The 19,586-nt window shown below is 40.2% G+C and overlaps 1 protein-coding gene across 2 annotated transcripts; it reads right to left on the reverse strand.

Annotated features, from left to right (window-relative positions):
* Positions 1–4,715: 4,715 nt before the first annotated feature.
* On the reverse strand, positions 4,716–19,465 carry tom1l2 (target of myb1 like 2 membrane trafficking protein). 2 transcript variants are annotated; one of them, XM_031739693.2, is made up of 15 exons: positions 19,362–19,465; positions 18,880–18,964; positions 18,076–18,154; positions 17,631–17,780; positions 16,088–16,222; positions 15,812–15,958; positions 14,719–14,835; positions 14,433–14,566; positions 14,220–14,271; positions 11,861–12,029; positions 10,868–10,994; positions 10,672–10,747; positions 9,869–9,928; positions 7,496–7,532; positions 4,716–7,389 (listed from the first exon to the last, which is right to left on the reverse strand). In XM_031739693.2, exons 1-15 carry the CDS (start codon positions 19,411–19,413, stop codon positions 7,241–7,243), a joined length of 1,569 nt encoding a protein of 522 aa, XP_031595553.1. In that variant the 5' UTR covers positions 19,414–19,465; the 3' UTR covers positions 4,716–7,240. The 2 variants fall into 2 exon arrangements, with proteins under 2 accessions (XP_031595553.1, XP_031595554.1); XM_031739694.2 differs by lacking the exon at positions 9,869–9,928.
* Positions 19,466–19,586: the final 121 nt, after the last annotated feature.

Consider the following 19,586-nt stretch of genomic DNA (forward strand, 5'->3'; position numbering starts at 1 on the left):
TGCTTTGATACCCAATAAATAATAATGTATTCCATAGTTTTATGTTTGTAAGTAGGCTAAATGTTAGCATGCTAACATGCTACACCCTATCGGGAGACCTTATGGTCATTAGATAGTGTTGATTGTTAGCATCCGTGGCATCGATTTCTGTCCATTTTAATTGGTCAGTTTATCTGTATGAACACTCAAAACCTGCTTACAATTAATATGCATTTTTTTTAATGTTTTTTTAAGGGTTAAAAACAAGCACTAGATTAGCACCATTGCTAATGTAATTAGTAATAGCTAAGGTTTCTCAACTATGATAAATGTCTGCTGTCAAGTAAGCCTGTTCTGGTGGAATTCAGTTATTTTAAACCTAATTTCAGCCTGCATTTTGCAAATTCTGTTTTCACTGACCTTTTGAAATCCTGATTGACTGACACTTAAATTCTAATCCGCTCACTTATTACAGCATATTGTATTCATATACTTAAAGGAGTCCTAACTAAACAGGTCTGCCTAACATTTCTTTCCTGTACAAGAGAGATCAATCATGGCATGTACCCGCACTGTGGAAGGGGACATTTTTCAATTTAACCTTTATATTATGTCTTGACTACATCAAAGGAGGGTTTCAACACACTTAACATGAGTGGCATTTAATATAGCATAACACTTGCAAGGTGAGGCCCAGGAGTGACCCTATTTAAATACCAGACCCCCCCTGCTTCCGAAGCTTAAACGGCAACACCACCCCCAGCAGCGTGCGCACACCCACAAACCCCTGACGCAGTTATAATTAAACACACCTTATGCCTCTTTTGCAAATGCCCCTCATCGATCTGTATGGTTTTTAACATTCATACGTGAGCTGCCCCCCAGCAAAAAGTCTGTGGCGGCACAAACGTTTATGGATCAGCAAGTTTCCATTAACAAAGTTGTTGATGTTGAGGCGGCTGCCGTGATGCCGCGGATATATTTGGGTAAATTAACTTAGCATAAAGTGCTTCCAGGCTAAGGGAGTCTGAGGAAAGAGAAAGGCACCAGTGAGGCCCGAAAAGTCAATGCACATATTATGTTGTCAGTGAATATATGAAAGTGTAGCTACTGGCGCGGTGTCCCAATGAATGGCCTCTATTAAATAATAATATCTGAATCCGTCTGTTTGCCTCATTCAGTCCTTCTAATATTTTGCACCAGTCATTTATAATTAATTCCACAATATTTTCCATTTACAAAGTATGATTTTGTTTGAAACTTCATTATGCCCGTACTGCCAGGTGAAATGAGCAGCTGAGGGCGAGAAACAGTGGAACTGCAGGTAGAGGAAATTGGGAAACCACTGGTCTGCAACATCAGTAACAAGTGAATTATAAACACAAATAGGTCATTTAATCTTGAGTGTTCGCAGCTACTGGATTTCACTGAGGCTGTGGTGAGAATTATGGGATTAGAGATGAATTTAGGTGTTTTGATCTAAATGCATTTTGCGCCATACTGTCTAAACTTTCCTTGAGCTATGGTTGCAGACGTGCAAATGAATTGTGGGGCAAACACTTCCAAGACATATTAGGGTATACTAACTAATGAAGAACAGTGAAATAGCCCGAGGACCTGCACATACACACACCTCTGCCCTTTGTCGTTTCGTGACACGTGCAGAGCTGCTTTAAAACTGGAATATGCTATTATTTTCAAATGTCTTCAAGTGTGTGTGTGTCAGCAATGAGAAAATCAACATATCATGTCAATCAGCTGCAGTTGGGAGACGTGTTTATATTTCGGCTGCACGCCCCTTCTAGGAATACAGCAGAAGTGGGAGGACTGGAAGTAACCGGGAGGGTTTTGGGAAAGAAAATGGAAAATAGGCAATTTAATGTAGTAAAGGGCTTGACATTTTAATGAAAATGCAAGCCATGAATCTTCCAGATATCTGTTTAAATATGTCAGTTCTCATGTGGCATGCATGCCAAGTTAAGTGAAGTTTTGGGGACAGCAGGGGTTAAAGGTTTGGTTGGAGGCACAAATATGCACAAATTGCACAAATAAAAAAGAACAGGGTGCATTTTGACATAGCCGAGAACAATGGCTTCAGATACAGCGGTTTACCAACACTTTAAACCTAACTAAGGTGCTATTTAAAGCTGTTATTTTTAGCACTCCAAACACCGACCTCCTGTGCTAAAATTAAAAAAAAGAAAAGAAGCAATGATAAAGTGGCCAAAGCTGCAGTTACTTTAAGTGTCACTTGTGGCCGGCTCCAAAAGTGACTCAATCCCCACAGGCTTAAATGTTTAACTTCAGCCTGTATAAAAATATTTTTGGTTTCTATACCTAATCCACCCCGCCCCCGTTAAATAACCACCGGGTGTCTTTAATCGCTTTCTCAGATTTTTGTCAGGGCTTCAAGTTAGGGGTGTGTCTGCTGTAAGTGTGCCAGTACACGGGGAGCTCTTAGCCGATTGCTGTCTGCAAGGCCTCACCTCTGCTCATTCCAGTTGCTGAGCCAGAGTGCTGCTGGTCCCTTTGGAAGCTTTTTGATGACTTAAATTCATTTGATTTATACGCTTGTTTTGTAGCACTAATAAGTACGTGCATTGCACCCAAGTATGCTAGGTAGGTAGGTTTTATGTACAGTATGAGGACATAAAGATAAAAATTCTTCTGGTCCTTATGAGGTTTTACATTTAAATAGAAGCTCAAATGAACAACAACACATGGCATATTACACTGGTTCATTATTTATTTTACAAGAACTGAGCTAAAATGCATGATGATTGCATGATTTGATACTTTTTAGCAGTCTCTCACTCATCACTGTGGTGGATTTTTGGCCCACTCTTCTTTACAAAATTGCTTCAGTTCATTGAGGTTTGCAGGTATTTATTCATGCACAGCTCTGTTAAGGCCCCACCGCAAAATTTCTGTCAGGTTGGGGTCTGAATTTTGACCATGCTATTGCACGATCCAGTTTCAACCGAGCTTTAGCTGTTGGACAGATGGCCTCACATCTGATTCTACAATACTGTAGCATACAGAGGAGTTCACGGTCAACTCTATGTGGCAAGGTGTCCGGGTCATGTGGTCATTCTACCACCGTGCTGGACCGTCAATATCAGGCAATTTAATCCAATGTGGTGTTGTGCATTATGGCCAAACATTTCCACTTTGGTTTCCAAAGTCTTTTGGTGAAATGCTCAAAAGATTAATTTCTCCTGTTAATTTTTCCAAATACACGTTTCTCTCTTTTTTATTTTAAATTTGCTGTCCTGAACATGAGCCTTTAACATGCTAAACTGAAAACTTGAATCTTTTTTTTTTTTCATATATACATATATATATATAAACATTAAATGAAAGCGTTTATAGACATTTAAAAATATATGCTGTTAGTCATTTTTAGCAAAGGCAAGATAATTAAAAAAGAAGCTAGGCATTGTAGTTTTAAGCAGATGTTACTGTAGTGGGAGTAAATTGTGCATTTACGGAGCCCATATTCAGCAGCAGTAGTCTCTAATGACTGTTAAGGCAGCAGCATGTGGGACTGACTTTTTCAGATAATGAAGGAGCAACAATGTAGTTTGTTAATGCTTTTTTAATAGCTGTGGACCAGTATTAACTTGTTTTAATGGGATTTGAGAATATGGAAAATGACATCATATTTCCACTTAATACTGTTCATGTAGTGTCTATGAAATAAAATAAAACCGTATAGAGCAAATGGATTAATACCAGCTTACTGGAATATAATATATTCTGAACCTAGAGTATACAGGTTGTTCATTATTTTGAATTTGTCCTCGAGATAAACTTTACGCAACATCACAGCAGGGACCATAGTTAGGCATAAAGCAACAGTGCTGCTGATGGTCTAAGAGGACTAAAATAAAGCTGGCAAAATGACTGAGCTATCATTTAACCATGTTTGTGATAGTCTGTTGTAACATGCAGTGGGACTACAATGCGCCACAGCACTGTGTCAGCACTTCCTGCAATTTATACGGCTAAACAGACCACCGTTTGCATTTGCTTTCTTGGTAAGTGGACGTTTAGCGTTTTTGCCTGTGGCATGACCTCAAGTATGTGTGCCATGAGGTTCCACGGTGCAGCCACCAGGGTGTGCTAGCTAACCGCCTGTGGAGACTTGAATGCCAGCTAAGTCCAAGAAAACTGGATCCTCAGTACAGCTTTTCGTCAGCTCCTCTAATGTGAGCTGGTGGCTGTGCACACTCAGAGCCTCTGCAACACATATGGGGAAAAAAATGTAAGTGAATGTGGTACTTGGCATAATTAACACTTAGTTTGTATTCGAAAGGTAGTCAAATACAAAGTCAAAGTAGTGACATGCCTCCACACAAAACAAATGACCATCTAAGACCAACAAGACACACATGCTGTATGTGCTACTGACAAAAATAACTGATTTCAACCATATTAGAATATGTCTTCCACATTTTTTCAGTGAATTTGTCATGAAGTTTAGGCAGAGGTCTCCAACACTGTAAAATGCTACAAACAGACGTCCTGTATATTTCAGTGTACTGTGTGACAGACAACCTTGTTTCTTGACCAGGAAATGCTCCAGTGACTGAAGCAGAATATGAGGGGAAATGTTTTGGGATGAGGGGATTCCCTACGAACAGCGGGTAAGCCCCATTGGTGTGGGGCCCATTGCACTCTAGGAAGAGATCGAGGTGCTGGATTTTCAGCAGGCACAAAAACCACACAGCAGATCACACTGCCAATCTTTTATTAGAGATCATGCATAAGTCAAACAACACAAAGAGAAATGAGGCAACTGAGGAAAATTAGCAGTCGTACAGCACAGCCTCCATTATCGGCATCTCTTTTCGTATATTCCAGTGACTAAGAAACATGTTCTTCTGCAAAGAAGGTCTGAGATGACTCTCTGACAACGTTATCAGTACGCTGAGGTTCAGTTACAAATCACCGACAGAGCTCACACTGAAAGAAACCAAACATGTATTCATTGAGCTCACATTTGGAGCTTTCTTAGTTTAATTTAAAAAAAAAAAAAAAATCAACTGAGATTAAAATGTTTCAGCATCACACAACAGACACAACACTAAAACAAGGAGACAGGAAGGAGGGAGAAAGGAAGCTTCCCTTTCAAAATGTGCAATGATGATGCTTTGTTCAAAGTGTCCAAACTAAGTTACTTTGTGTCAGTTTCTACCCCCCCCCCATGTGCTGGTCAGTCCATAAAATCTATTCAATATGTATCTTTCATGAAACAAAATGAGACAAGTAGTGTAATTCTTTAACAGCTACAGACCAGCGATGAAACACCATGTGTGTTTACCTTCCTCTACTTTCAGTCACCGAGGATATCCACATACCCAATAAACCCAATCATGACAAATTAAATACACTAGCCAGCAACAATGTATAAAACAAACCAAGAAAAAAACAAAAACAAAACAAAAGGAGTCTTAACTACATAAACAGAAGCCAGAAACACTAAAAGATACACAATTTCCCATCTCATCCCTTAACACAGCTCATTTCCTGTTTTAATTTTTCACAATAAAGTGATTTAAAATACTGATCTTTAAGAAAAAAAACAAAGGAAAAGAAATAGTGCTGAATAAATTATTCATGTGCTCATTAATTAAATTAGGCTAAGATTCAGCTGATTTACAGTACAAGTTGAAACACGGCCATCAAAGTGCACACTTGTTACGATTGTGTGAAATGTTGCATTTATTACTGTCGAGAGCAAAAAGTCTCATTTGTAGCCGGACGTCTGCAGCGAGCTCATTTCTGAAAAAACAAATCACGTTTGAAAGGTCAGGCCTTTAAAGATGGCAGCGTGAAGAAATAAAAAGGAGAAATGCACAAAAATAATGTGCAAACTGCTTCTGTTTTTATTTTTTTAGGGTATCTGTGAATTTAGAAAAAGAAACAGGAAAAAAAAAACTGAATTTTAAAAATTAACGAAACACAAGAACACAGTTATCAGGACATTTTTCCTTCCACATCCTAAATGAGATCGCAAACTTGGTCCTCTAAGCTCCAACTTTAAAAAATAAAATTAAAATAAAAATGCATACAGCACAATCTTCCCTCAAAACGCAGTTAAAACCTACAGCGAGTAAAAACTCCTGAACGACAGCAAACAGCTCTTCAGCTCCCAGCATGCACCTCGGACAGCACGCATCAGAAAACCACTCCCATCCACAACTCCATGACACTAGCTTCAGCATCAATGAAAATTAAACTTTATAGTTTACAAAACTATAGCAGCTTCAGGCTAATGAATCTCAGCAAAATAATCTCAATAAATCTGTTGTGACCAGCAAATCATCGAAAAACTGCACGTACGTCTGTCACGGGGAATGAGAAGGCAAGGTAAGACTACGCGTGCGTGGGTACGGTGCGCAACGACGCCAATCCGCAAAAAACGACATCCCTTCTTAACCCTCGTCTCTTTTAGCTTTTGTAAATAATCACGTGTACAATTTTTGTCCCTTCTCTTGAAAAAGCTCAGCCCAATGAGGTACATCCCTACTGTCAAAGCAAGGGCAACATATATCCTTTTTCAAAAAACAAATAAACTACATTAAATTACCATCTCTTACATACTTGTGTAAGCTAAAATATACACACAACTAATAAACCCGACATTTGTCATTTACAGATATATACAATTCAACTTAAGACAGACTTGCAAAGGGACCGATACAAACACCAAAACCAGAGCCTCGTAGGTATGATCAGTGCTTCTGCATTTAAGGGGAATAAGTCTGCAACAACATCCATAATGTTTCTGCAGCGGATTCTTTAACAGTACAAACTTTGTCTTGATTTGAGGGTTTTGATAGGAAACGAATTCCCTACTTATGACAAGGATTCTTTTTTTGCCTTTTTATACAAATCTACATCTGCAGTCCACAACATCCTGAAGGAGATCATTTACACAGAAGGCGGTGTAGGGGTGGGGGGGACCTGCTGCCTCACCGTCTCTAACACTGCTCATCGAGTGGGATCCATCTCGTTTTGGCGTATGAAAATAGGACGTTTTCTTTTCCCTTTGCGTGAGAAATTAACGGAGAGCCTTAACATAATTATACTGATTTCATGTGCAATTTCCTGTAGTGTGGGTCGAGTAGCGCTGCGATCAATCGTTAGCAGAGGTGGGTGTGATTCAGTGTCGGGTCGGTCTCTCCTAAGGTGAAGCTGCATAGCTGGTCGGGTCTAAGGCTGGAGGGGAAATCGGAGGTCAAAGCTGGAAGGTCTACGCGGCAAACAAAGTGTCCTCTGGTCTTTCTGGCTTTTTGCGGCTAGGGGTTCCTTGCACTGCTCCTGGGTTACCACTCGGGGGCGACGGTAGGCTGGGGACCCTCTCAACAGCTTTGGCTCTCTCCTCAAGGAACTTGTCAAATTCTGGGGCAGAGAGATAGATAGACAAATAAATAAATAAATAAATAAATAAATAAATAAATCTGGAGGGAGATGGAAGAGTTAGAAGAAAAGAGTCATGGTGTCATACCTTCACTTGTGACGCCTTCCTCACCTTCATCTCCCTTCTGTTGAAAAAGGAAAAATCACCATGTCACGCCTGTGAGGCGATTCTGTGACAAACATTACCCACTGCAAACCAAAAACCAAATTATTGACCCCTTGACCAATAATCTGATTCAAACCACATTAAGAAACAAACAAAACCCCCAAAACTGACTTACCACTCAAATTTCACAAGAGCCACTTACCCATCATTAGCACTGACCAAAGGTTGTGAAGGTAATATTAGAAGTTCTAATACACTCTCATTGTTCCCCAACCAAAACACTCGGCACACACTCGGATTAAATTTGCGCAACACAAGCACAAATTTGCACAAAATAAGCAGTAAAGTCTTGAAATGCATTATTAGTCATTCTGGGTCACAAACACTCACCCAGATTAAAAATAAATAAATAAAATAGCGCTAACAGCTCTGGCAGTTTAGATGTTTTGGCTAAAGCAGACCTATTCTGGTAGATTGTCATATACAGCATAGCAAAAGTTTTTTAAATCATGAGATTAACATACAAAAAGGTCATCCTTGGAGCCAAATGCTCACTCTTCAGACTGCACTATAACAGATTCAGTTTTCCTCATATAGTCATCTGAAGCAAAGAAAAAGCTTTGAGCACAGCACCCCCCAAACACCTGATGGACCTGACAAACTTTTTCAACCGGCTAGGCTCAAAGATTGGGCAACGATGAGGAAACAGAACCACAAACTTTAAATAATATTTGAATTGAGCATAAACAAAGTAGCTTAAATCACTGTTCATTACCTAACCTATCGTTTAGGTTTTATCCGATACCAGTACCAAACCGGTACTTTTGAAATGGTGCCGGTGCTTAAACGGTGCTCGAACCGGTGCTTAAAGAATGAAGAACACAAACTTTGTCCAAAAACCTCTCATGTTTAGCTGTTTCCCACTTTTTCTTTGGTCATTTTAGCCTTTTTGGCCAGGGTGAAGGGAGTATCTGCCATCAAACAAGAAGACAGCCGCATGTAACTACGACGGTGTTTGCTAGTTCACCTTACGTGCATTAATTTAATAACGTGGTTAGCATACTCAACGTTAATTACACACGAACAACATGAAGCTACTCACGCAGAGAAGCAGCTACTCAAGCAGAGGCTGCTGCTGCCATCATCATCCGTCATCATTTCTGCTACGCTGGCAGGGCTAGGGCCCAGGACTCTACTCTTCGGGTTTTTGGGGGATGTTGCTAACTCCGGGTCCGATAACAGCCACCACACCCGCAGTAGATGTGCTCGGTGTGAGGTCTCGCAGCAAGCTATCAAATGCGGCGCATTTCTCGGCTTTTAAAAAAACGCTATGCCTCGCCAGGTGTTTCATCAGATTTGAGGTGTTACCTCCTTTGACAGTATCACAGTATCAGCTTAAAGCACTTGTTGCAGGCTGCTGAGTTTGCATCTTTTGCTGTGAAGTACAGCCAGACTTTTGATCGCTTCGCCTTGGGCATTTTTAATCTGTAGCTCTGCTCTAAAAGAACGTACGTACCTGGGCTTGCCTACTACGCTTGCAAAGGTAAAATGATTGGCTAGAATCCAAAGTGTATGACATCTCAGGAAAAAAAAGCACCGAAATGTGCGCTGCTTTTCGGTCTGGTTACTACCGTTTATGTCAGAACCCGATACCCATCCCTACTGTTCATGCAGTTAAACAGTATTGTTAGTGTGGCTATTTTAGCTTTCAAAACAGTTGTAGCTTATATCTAAAGCAGCCTTTTATGTCACTAGTGGACCTTCAGTCAGGTGGAAAAGGCTCTGGGTTGACTGCAGTACGTTTATTACAGCATGACTTTTGCTTTAAAGATGAGAAATTGTTTTTATATCAGGTTTGTTTTCTGAACTACCACTGATGGGCTTTCAGGGACAGTAGATGAACTGAGGAGATATCTATAGGCCAGTGCAAGCTAAATAAGGATTTTGTGACTGTAACTAATGCAAAGCTACTAAAGTGTAGTAACAATGCTGGAAAAAAAAAAAAAAAAAAAAAAAAAAAAAAAAAAAAATGCAAAATAGGTCTGCTTTAACTCAAAACAAAATTTACATACATATTTGCATTCAAGACCTCGTGCTATTTTGCCACAGTCTCCCATAATTATATCAGTCGCCCCTCACAACACACTGTTAGTAAGATTTCAGTGAACTAAATTAAAATGTGATTGATCAGTCAGGAAAAATGCCATTGAGTAAATGTGTTAATTTCAGGCTTCAAAAGCCAGTAAGAAATTTTAAAAAGTAAGACGACAGAGTGAAAAAAAAAAGGTAAAGAAGCAAGCATAAATGAACCAAAGAAAAAAAAAAAAAAAAAAAAAAAAATCATGATGGGCTCACCACGTCAGTACTCAGCCACTCCTCTATGTCATCCATGACAGAGGACTGGCCTCCGACACCCTATGGGGGCAGCATCGAGACCGCCACAGGTGGCCAGAACAAAAGCAGAAATGAAATCCCGCCCCAAACACAACAGAAAATGACTTAAGTGAACGTCAGTGGTAACTCAAATGCAGCTTAATACAGTTGTGAGAAAAACAAATGAATAAACTGAAATCAGTGTTTGTGATAAAGCTTTGAGTGCGCGAGTCATACAAAAACAAATCCATGTGCAGGTTAAGCTGGGAAGACAGAGCCATGCTGGTGAAAATGAATAAAGCAAGCCGTGGTACAGGGACACCACGGCAAAAAAACCCCCAACATAAAAATAAATAAATAATAATAAAATCCTACTGGAAGATCTATAGCATAGCGATTAATACAGCTAGCATAGCATTTCCTTTCCTTCTTCTCAGAAGATGACAAAGCTGAAAACAACTCTAGTTAGTACTGCATGAAGAACAAGATCCATCTCCCCACCCACCTCTTAAAAAAATTATTCATTTTATAAAAGAACATAAGAAGACAATGCACAGCCCCAGTATTCAAACCCTCTCCGTTAAGCTGTAAGATGCAAATAAACAAAGAAACTATATTTCTCAATTTTTTCAAGGTATTAGTCGCATTTGCAGCAACAGTGCAAGCATGAGAAAGCACATCAAGCTCAGGAAGCGCACAAACACAAATATTCAGTATCAAAATGCTCCGACAGACTATGATAACACCGACTACAAATTAAGGCCCAAATTGTCACTGAGACTCACCCCTCCAGCAGCTGACTGTAGAACATCCAGAGTGGGAGGAAGGCCTTCAGCGGCCTGAGTGTTTTCTGATGCAGTACTGAGACAAGACACATACAAGCAAATGTTATTACTAGCTGCTCCCTCCCCCACTTTTAACAGAAATAAAAAGGTAGATTAAATCCCAAACTAAATCTGACACTCCTCATTGGATTCTTACGTCTTCTGTGGCTCTGACATGGTTCCAGTTCTGGTTTGAGCAAACACATCAAAGTCGTCCTGGGCCGGTGGAGGCTTACAGCTGGACAGGGAGCTCAGAGTACTGCTCACACTGTCTGCTCCCATGTCTAGAAGAAACAAAACAAACAAACAAACAAACAAACAAACAAACAAACAAGCAAGCTTAATATCAAGCTATCAAACTGCACAGATAGGAGAGCAGAGCGCATGGACTCAGCAGTGATGCCTTCAGTGACACCTGCATGACTGAGTAGTGACACTGACAGCAGCAGGTACAGGAAAACAACAGACAGTGAACATGACTTATATGGTACATTAGTGATGCCTCGAATTTTGTGAGTTATTGCATTTCAGTGTTGATGGCTCCATATTATAGTGGTTTACACAATGGGCCTTTCCTTGCATTACACTGTTAACATTGTGGTGAGCTGCAAGTCTTTCCTGAGAAAGATTATTGAGACAGCTTGAAGTTCTCTGCACACACACACACACAAGGAAGTAGTAACCCTGGAGTAACCCTGGGTATGGTACCCACTGCACCCACGGTGTCACAACTTCACTGGGCTAAAGTGAATTTAAATAAAGCACAACATGAGAAAAATAACTATAGACTGATGTCTTTACCTGTCCTGTGTTTGGAGGCTGGCCTGTATTTGGTCGTGTAAACCAAAACCCATCAATTATCACAAGAGAGCCAGGAGTTTATTGACCAACAGCACTTATCTGAAGAAGAACATTAACTCTAACAGATCCAGACTTGCTTTTTCCTCGTCTGTACTTCAAGCCTCGGATACTAAATCATCTACCAATCACTAACTTGATATTAGCTTTCTGAGTTTTCCTCCAATCCAAGACTGTATGACCATCTGACATGAATTCAGCAATATGTTCTGAACAGGTTTGTATTTGAATATTCAATGAAATTGTAGCTAAAAATGTGACTATTGACTGTTTCAAGGGATTTAGTGCATACCGAGACCAGCCAAGCGGGAGGCCAGAGTAGCTGGGGAGGAGGGCCTTCCTGCAGGGGCTGTGACAGTGGGAGGCAAGCTGGTTGGGGCTGCATTTGGCATATTGCTGACCACAGCAGGGGAGCCTGGGCCGAGATCTATCAGGTTGTCTTCTGTAGCCTCACTGAGGACCTGGATGAAGGAGAAATGATGAAACAGTTTCAGGTAAAATTGAAGGATTTACGGTTTTTCGCATATGAGGAGCAAAATAAATCTTTTGTGGGAGGCTATTAAAGGCAGGATTATTCAGTACTTAGCTTTTTAGTTTAACAGAACAAATGTGGAAAACAAATGAAAGTGTTTAGCTTCAGGAGAGCATGAAAAATGTCTGTGACTCAGGGCAGCAGCAAATCAACTCAATTTCTGCAAAATAGTTTCTTAAGGGGGTAAAACAATACAGTTTTATTCTAGAGAAATAGTTATGCTTTAATTCCACTTCATATAGGACAAATGCCAATCAGGCCATTTATTATGAATGTACAGTGATGAAAACAACCCCCTTAAGAAGGCAGAAATACAGCGGGCAGGGAGGAGGAGTGTAGACTGAATCTTTGGGCTCTGTGAAACTTTCTCTGTTAAGACCAATTTGCAGATCTCAAACCTTGACGGTCTGAGATGACGGAAAGCCAACATGACAGTGATTCTAGGGCATACATTCATTTAGGTGCCATCTTAAGCTCATGTCGCTGTCAGCCTGCCTCCAGGTTTCACATATCATTGGCTGCAGACTGAAAACATGCCATATGGTTAAAAAGGTACTGCTGAATGCTGGCCCCATGTTCTTTAGTCATGTTTTGAATGTCACAGTTGGGTGACTGATCATTTAAAAAGGGGGGGGTGACAATATTTTCATACTTGCCTGTTTCAGCTAGCCACAGTAACAGAAGAACAGAAAAGAACAGAAAGGAAGACACAGTGAATACCATTAACATGCCTGTGTATGGACACACTGTAACGGCATGATAGCTACGGAGGATATATCATGCCTAAACCACTTGAAACCCACTAAGGTGGTGATACTGCTCCAACAGAAGATTCCCTTTTTTTAAGCACAAAATGTTACGTTATCAGATCTGTTAGTTAGTTACTGTAGTAGGAAATTAGAGGGTAGCTTGGCCAAACTTGGAGGTAATGAAGGTTTGGGATTAATCAGGATCCAGGAAATTCAAAAGGAGTTTTTAACAACTTGATATTTCAACTCACATTATGTGAAATTCTCCAGAAAACATAAACAAATCCAAATCCAATTATCCTTCTATGGAAGAAATTTCCAGCTTTGGCGGCGGTTTACAGCCTCACACTGATTGAATCACACTGATTATAATTAATTAATGAAAAAAAACAATTATTGTGATGCATTGTGTTTCACAATAATGTTCCAACTCACTGTGTTAGAAATGCCCCAAAAATGCACCTTTACAACTGTTTGTGTCCCCCTTAAAAGCCTAAACTTGCTCCCTGTTTAATTTAGTTCATTTATAATGTCTATTAATCCACTTTGACATGTTTTGAATGTTTTAATTGAACAAATGGAAGATGTTTCTAAACGTAACGTGCAATCGTGTCAATACGGGCCCAACCCTACATTCTACTATAAGCAGCTCCAGTCATGTGATCGATGGCATATTAAGTTAAGGAAGCAGCAGAAAATAAATTTGCTATTTAAACACTGTTTCTTTTTTCCTGATAGTTTGAAGCACTGCGAGGCAGTACTGTACTTAAGTGACTAATTTATAGACATATACAAGCTTTAAATAAATGACACAATACTGTTAGATATTGTTCTGGAGCATATTGCAAAGCAATGCTTGGCTTGCTGGTTTTATGTATTGTGCAATGAATAAAATACATTGCCCAGCTCCAGTGCAACAGCAATTAAATTTGGTTTCTTTGCTGTATAATTATAGTCTTCGTTTCACTTACTGTGGAGAACTTAAATACAGCATTGTCTGACTTGAACTATAGTGTAGAAATGCAATCTGACACTTTCTGAGAACAGAAAATCTAAACTAAATATAAATGCCTTCAAAGGTGTCTCTATTTTTTATCGTGAAACCAATTCCATGTGTCTTTGTTGGGTTTCCATTTAATTAGGCATGTACATCTGGTAAACAGCTGACAGGTTTTGACATATAAAGACGGCACGTGAGAGCCACTGTAAAGCCTGACTGGTAATGTTCACATGCACATCCACACTGCAGACACTGAAAGGTGTGGATGTCCAAGAATGCAGAAAATAAACAGTGCAAATTAGCTCAAAACATTCGGAGAGGAAATCCAGGAATTTTAAGTGTGATGCGATCACACTATGAGCTGACTCACCCCATTGTTTACACCCTGAGCTGAGGACCTTCCAGACCTGAACCTCTCATACCTAAAAGCAACAAAGAGATAGCATGAAAGGAAGGAACAAAACACCTGTAGTTTACCAAACTCAGTCTGTGCTGAGAGGGTAAAAACAAGTGTGGCTACGTGCACCCAAAGTCAAGTTTACACCTGGACTTGCACAACATGTTTTTGCCTGCGTTTTCTAACCTGTCGTAGCGGAGGAAAATGTTGTTGAGGTCGTCATTGACATGCAGCAGCTCCTCCGTTACTGCCTCATTAGAAACACAGGAGATGAGCTCCACTATTCTCTGCTGCATAGCTCTACAAGTCCTGTTGAGCTCCTAAACAAAACAAATGTATACAATACAAATGCTTACAAAAAACACACGTATGCAAACGGATCCCAGTCTGCTTTTGAGTCACATTTGTACATACAGGCTTAAAAAGACTCATTAAATAAAGTTAACAAATAAAAATATAAGTGGTGTCTTGCCTGTAGTAACTCGTAGTCTGAAGCATCCTCCTGTCCTGGCACCATTTCGGTCAGCATCTCTGACATCACTTTAGTGTTTCCACGAACAATGTCCAACTCACTGCGTAGCCGGGAAATCTACATGATAACAGTGCAAGTTCGTCTAAAAAGCTAGTTTATTACTTGGAAACTGGGTGATTCAAACAAACAAACAAAAAAACAACAACAACAAAAAAAAACTGAAAAAGTAAAGCATAAATCACCTTAAATAAAAGACAATTTTATATTATTTTTTATCAATTTTAATTTAAAACACACAAGTGTTATTGTGGTAATGAGGAAAACCACCAGAGAGGGATACTTGCGACCCCTATGATTCAAAAAAGTATAAAGGTGTCTCCCCTTCAAGATCGTCTCTTTGTGCACGTTTGGACTGCTTTCAGCACTCTACTTCCACTGTTCACTCTTGGACTTTGAAAGCAAACATCAACCTCTGTTTCAAGACTGAGTGGTTTTCATTTGAATGGCGGCACGCGTGCTTGTTTTTCTGACATTCATTAGATTGTGAACTGGGAATTCCTTGCATAGTAACATCATGACCTTCAGCTGAAACAGGCTGAACACCAATGATTGTGAACGTGCTTTCAAGTTGGGTGGGGGGACCTTTGGATACACACATACTCATGGCTCATCACTCACCAGATATACCTCCATGTGATTGACAATGAAGTTTAAGGATGACCACTGTGACACAGTGGAGGAGGAGCCCAGCAGAGGCTTAAAGTCAAAGGGACACAACAGGACTTCTAGGAAGTAATCTATATTTATCACCTGTACTGAAACCAGTCCAGAGGTGCATAAGAAGATGACCTTGAAAACTGGAGGTGAGGCAATTCAAAATTACAGAAGGATCGTTAATTGGGCAGATTTTTGGTATCTTCATGGCATACACTTGAGAGTGGATATTAAAAAAAAAAAAAGTTCAGTTTTCTTCTTTTTGTTCATGTGGATAAAATATCATATTGGCTTCCTTAGCACAGAAAAGGAAAACCATAGAATATCGTTGTTTTGTAGGACTGTTGGAGAAAATGTGGTTATAGGATTACCACTGTACCTGTTCGGGTGTGGGATTAATGGCTCCGGTGGCATGAATGTTGGGGACTGGAGGGGTGGTGTAGACTGGTGGCACAGAGTGTTGTGTGGGCTGAGTAGTGCTGCTGTACTTGTGTAAGGTAGAGTCACCCTCTGGAGCAGTGGCTGACTAGAAACAACAGAGAAGGTGATAACAAACATATCAGTAGGCAGCATGTTACCTGGGAACGTAATCACACCAAATAGTTCTGGCAAAGAAACTTCAGCAAACTAGGCTGTCAAGCATGAGCTCTCCTACACGCTGAGGTGTATGTATAGGGGACAGCGTCTCCAGCTCTGACGTTGGGAACTCGATGCCTTTTCTCTTTAGCTCCTCGTAGATTTGAACCACACCCGTGAGGTCAGGACTGCTCCTGAATGCATCGGCCCACGCCTGGATAAAGATAACGAAGAGTAAAAAGAGTTAAAAAAAAAAAAAAAAAAAAAAAAAGAGAAATGAGTGAGACCGACTGAAAAAAGAAAAAAAATTAAACAATGGATAAAAGGGAAGGCTGACACAGCAAACAAAGCAAGTGATGCGCAGACAGTAAAAGGAGTCTGTTCTCTGATGATATTTGTTTGTCTGCCCTGAATACATTCAGCGAACAAACTACAAAGCGTTTGGCTTCCCTCTTACCAGAGGGTAAATTGAGCTTGAGCCATTACAACAGCTTAAATATAAGACAACACAACAGCCCGAAATAAATGCAGGTTACCAAAATAATCATCGAGCTGGCAGGAGTTTAGCTACAATTTATCGACTTTTGACTTTAAACTTGTAAAAGCTATGAAATGTGCACACTTGCCAACTTTTATCAACTCCAAAGTGCACACATTCATCCCTGAGAGATGAAACAGTTGGTTAGGGAGCTGCACCAGCACAACCGCAGCCTGCTGCCCAGCTGGGTTTTACCTCTCTTACTAATGAAAATGTCAACAACACTCCAGCTGCTGCACGAAGGGAGTGTTACGCTATAAATATTTCCCATGCACTTTTCCCAGTTGACCTTCATGTCATAAACTGGTTTCTCTGACTACTAAATAAACACAGACACAAAGAAAAAAAAAAAAAAAATCTAGCTTCTCCCTCACAACTACTGTATGCCCCTCGTGGATCCATGCTGTAAGCTGTGGTCATACAGCATCCCTGATGGAAATAACAGCAACACACACAAACCTTGCTGGGTTATCTGAGCTCTGACAGGTAACTAGAGCTGCTACTGGCTGAAGCCCTGGAGACAGTGTGGCTTACCTGAGACTGTGCCTGGGGATGAAAGACCACCTGTGCGGCCACACAGTCGCAATAAACACCCGCTCCATAAACCTCATCTCTCACAAACCGGCTCAGTCACAAATTATTAGGTCTCTCACAGTGATGTATATCGTTGCAGAAGCAAATATATTAAGGATGCGTGGTTTGTGAAATTTTGGGCACAATTTTAAATAATAATTTGATGTTTATTTTGTTTTCTTTAAGGGTTTCCGCCACATACAGTGTCTAAATACATAAAACAGCTGAGGTGAATCTCAATATTTGTTGGGAATTTACTAGGTCCACTAATTAAACTGTAATATTTAAACAAGGTTAAACATAATTTGGTCCTCTCCCATATACACACACACATGCTACTTTCTCTTCATGCTAGAAAATGGAAAATAAACCCCTTTGCGCAGAGCTCCACCTACACTGTGCACTCTCACTGGAAGTTATATATTGTCATAAAAACAGGAAAAAAAAGTGGGAGGGAAAAAACAAATACACGAGAATGCACACTTTGTGCATTCAGTTCTATTGTTCTTACCTGAATCAGGGCGAGTACTTTATCTTGAACAATGGTAGGTGGGTTGTTCTTGGGAGAGATAATTTTAACAAGCACGCCATCAACGAAGTCTCTGCTAGTCACTAAAGCGTGGAAACGATGGCCACAATTCTTCACACACGTCTCCAGAACCTGACAGATGCACAGAGGCCATCAGTGAAACAGCTCCTCTTACAGAGAGGTTCAGAAGTTTTGGAGCCAAGATACTAAATGGACATAATGTGTTGGACTAAAAACTGCAAATGCAAATGATGTTATGCAATCAACTTTAGTACTAATACCAAAAAAAAACAAAACAAAACAAAGCACCTTTGACCAGTTCATTTGATTTTTGTATAAGACTGATATTAACATTATATGCTAATATATTAACACATTATATAAAAAGCATACATTAGGTGCTCTCCTCCTGCTCATGTGAACTTACCGTTAAAGCCAGCATTACTTCCCTATAGTTCCGATTGCCATTTAGCCTTTTCTTCATTGCTCTAATGGCATCCTTTGGCCTGCATACACACATACAGACACAAGTCAAAGCCCACATTAAACACACAAAAATAGCACATTATAGCATGCCTGGCTGGTGTGCTTTTAAAAGGACTATGAAAACATGTCCCACAGGGAGAGACCCATGATTTCTAATAAGCTAATAAATTAAAGCTTTAGCTGCCATTTTCAGTGGCACTGACAAGATGTCAAACACTGTGACAAACATTAGAAAGTTGAATATCAGAAGCATGGGTCAATAATTCTTTGACGCTGTGGCTGTTCTGCTCTAAGAAGTAAATGATTAACTTTCTGTCTCCATTTCTAACAGAGCAAACCAGCCTTGCATAAGTGGATGTGTTACACCCATTGCATTCCTCAGACAAAAGACAAGCAGACTTCTTATTACAGTACACTTCTGTAGGCTAGAGCCACCTAATCTCAAATGCAATCCACTGATCAAACGTGGACTTCACACACCAGTTGCACACAAGGTTAATGAGGCAAAGAGATAAGAAATGAGGCCTCGCATAAATCTTCCTCATGCAGCCAGGGCTAGACTGGCTCACTTATGATTCAAAGGTAGAGAAAAGGAGAAAAGATGAAGGACTCTATTGTGTTTGCAGCACTCCACAATGTAAAAAAATCACAGGCGCATGGATGACAAAACCAAACCAGTGCACAGTTTAAACAGAATATAATCAACACCTATGTGGTTATTCATTGATTTTCACAGGGTACTCACCCATCCTCTGTTTCATTAATGATGTCACATATTTCCATGTTGAGAGTCCAGTCTTCACTTTGTAGGGATCCATCAGTGGCTCTCTCTAAAACACACATGTACTTACATAAGGAAATCATCTTAATAACGTCTTAAAAACTGCGCCCCGAATATATGACGATGGCTGTTGGCTAGCTGTTAGCTAACTTAGCTGCTTGTCATTATTACAGATGCACACGTAAACAGCTTGTGCGAAACCGGTAATGGCACAAAGGCACATTAAATTTATTAACGGGAGAGCTTGCACAGTGACAGCAAATGTTGCAACTAATAGTTAGCTAGGCGGCTAACGGTGGCTTTCCAGCTGTAGAGAACTCATTCAGGGACATTAGCATGCTAAAGGTAGCAAACCCGTAAATGACTATTACATAAAATAGACACCTCTCTAAGATATACACATACATCTCTCCACAATGTCCTCCCCTAAATAATTATTTACATACCAATGCAATGTCCCACTGGCGTAGTGTAAGGATTTCCCAAAAGGAACTCCATCTTGCTCGACAACAAACAAGTCAGTCCATGGGTTGATAACGATGATACTTGAGGAAACGTCCAGCAAGACCCGCCTACGCATCAACGTAATTGGGTGAAAAAATCCAATGCTCCAGTGTGATTGGACAGCAAGAACACCCATTATGAGAGTTGGGCGATTGTAAATAAAGGGA

Source organism: Oreochromis aureus, linkage group 8, assembly GCF_013358895.1.
Source record: "Oreochromis aureus strain Israel breed Guangdong linkage group 8, ZZ_aureus, whole genome shotgun sequence".
Taxonomy (NCBI): Eukaryota; Metazoa; Chordata; class Actinopteri; order Cichliformes; family Cichlidae; genus Oreochromis; species Oreochromis aureus.

Bases quoted from the DNA above. Each gene is read 5' to 3' on its own strand.
- tom1l2 (XM_031739693.2), bottom strand. From the start codon at position 19,413: ATGGAGTTCCTTTTGGGAAATCCTTACACTACGCCAGTGGGACATTGC. The intron at 17,781-18,075 runs GTAAGTTCACAT...TGCATCTGTCAG, and splicing joins AAGTAATGCTGGCTTTAACG to GTTCTGGAGACGTGTGTGAA. The intron at 16,223-17,630 runs GTAAGAACAATA...ATCTTTATCCAG, and splicing joins AAGTACTCGCCCTGATTCAG to GCGTGGGCCGATGCATTCAG.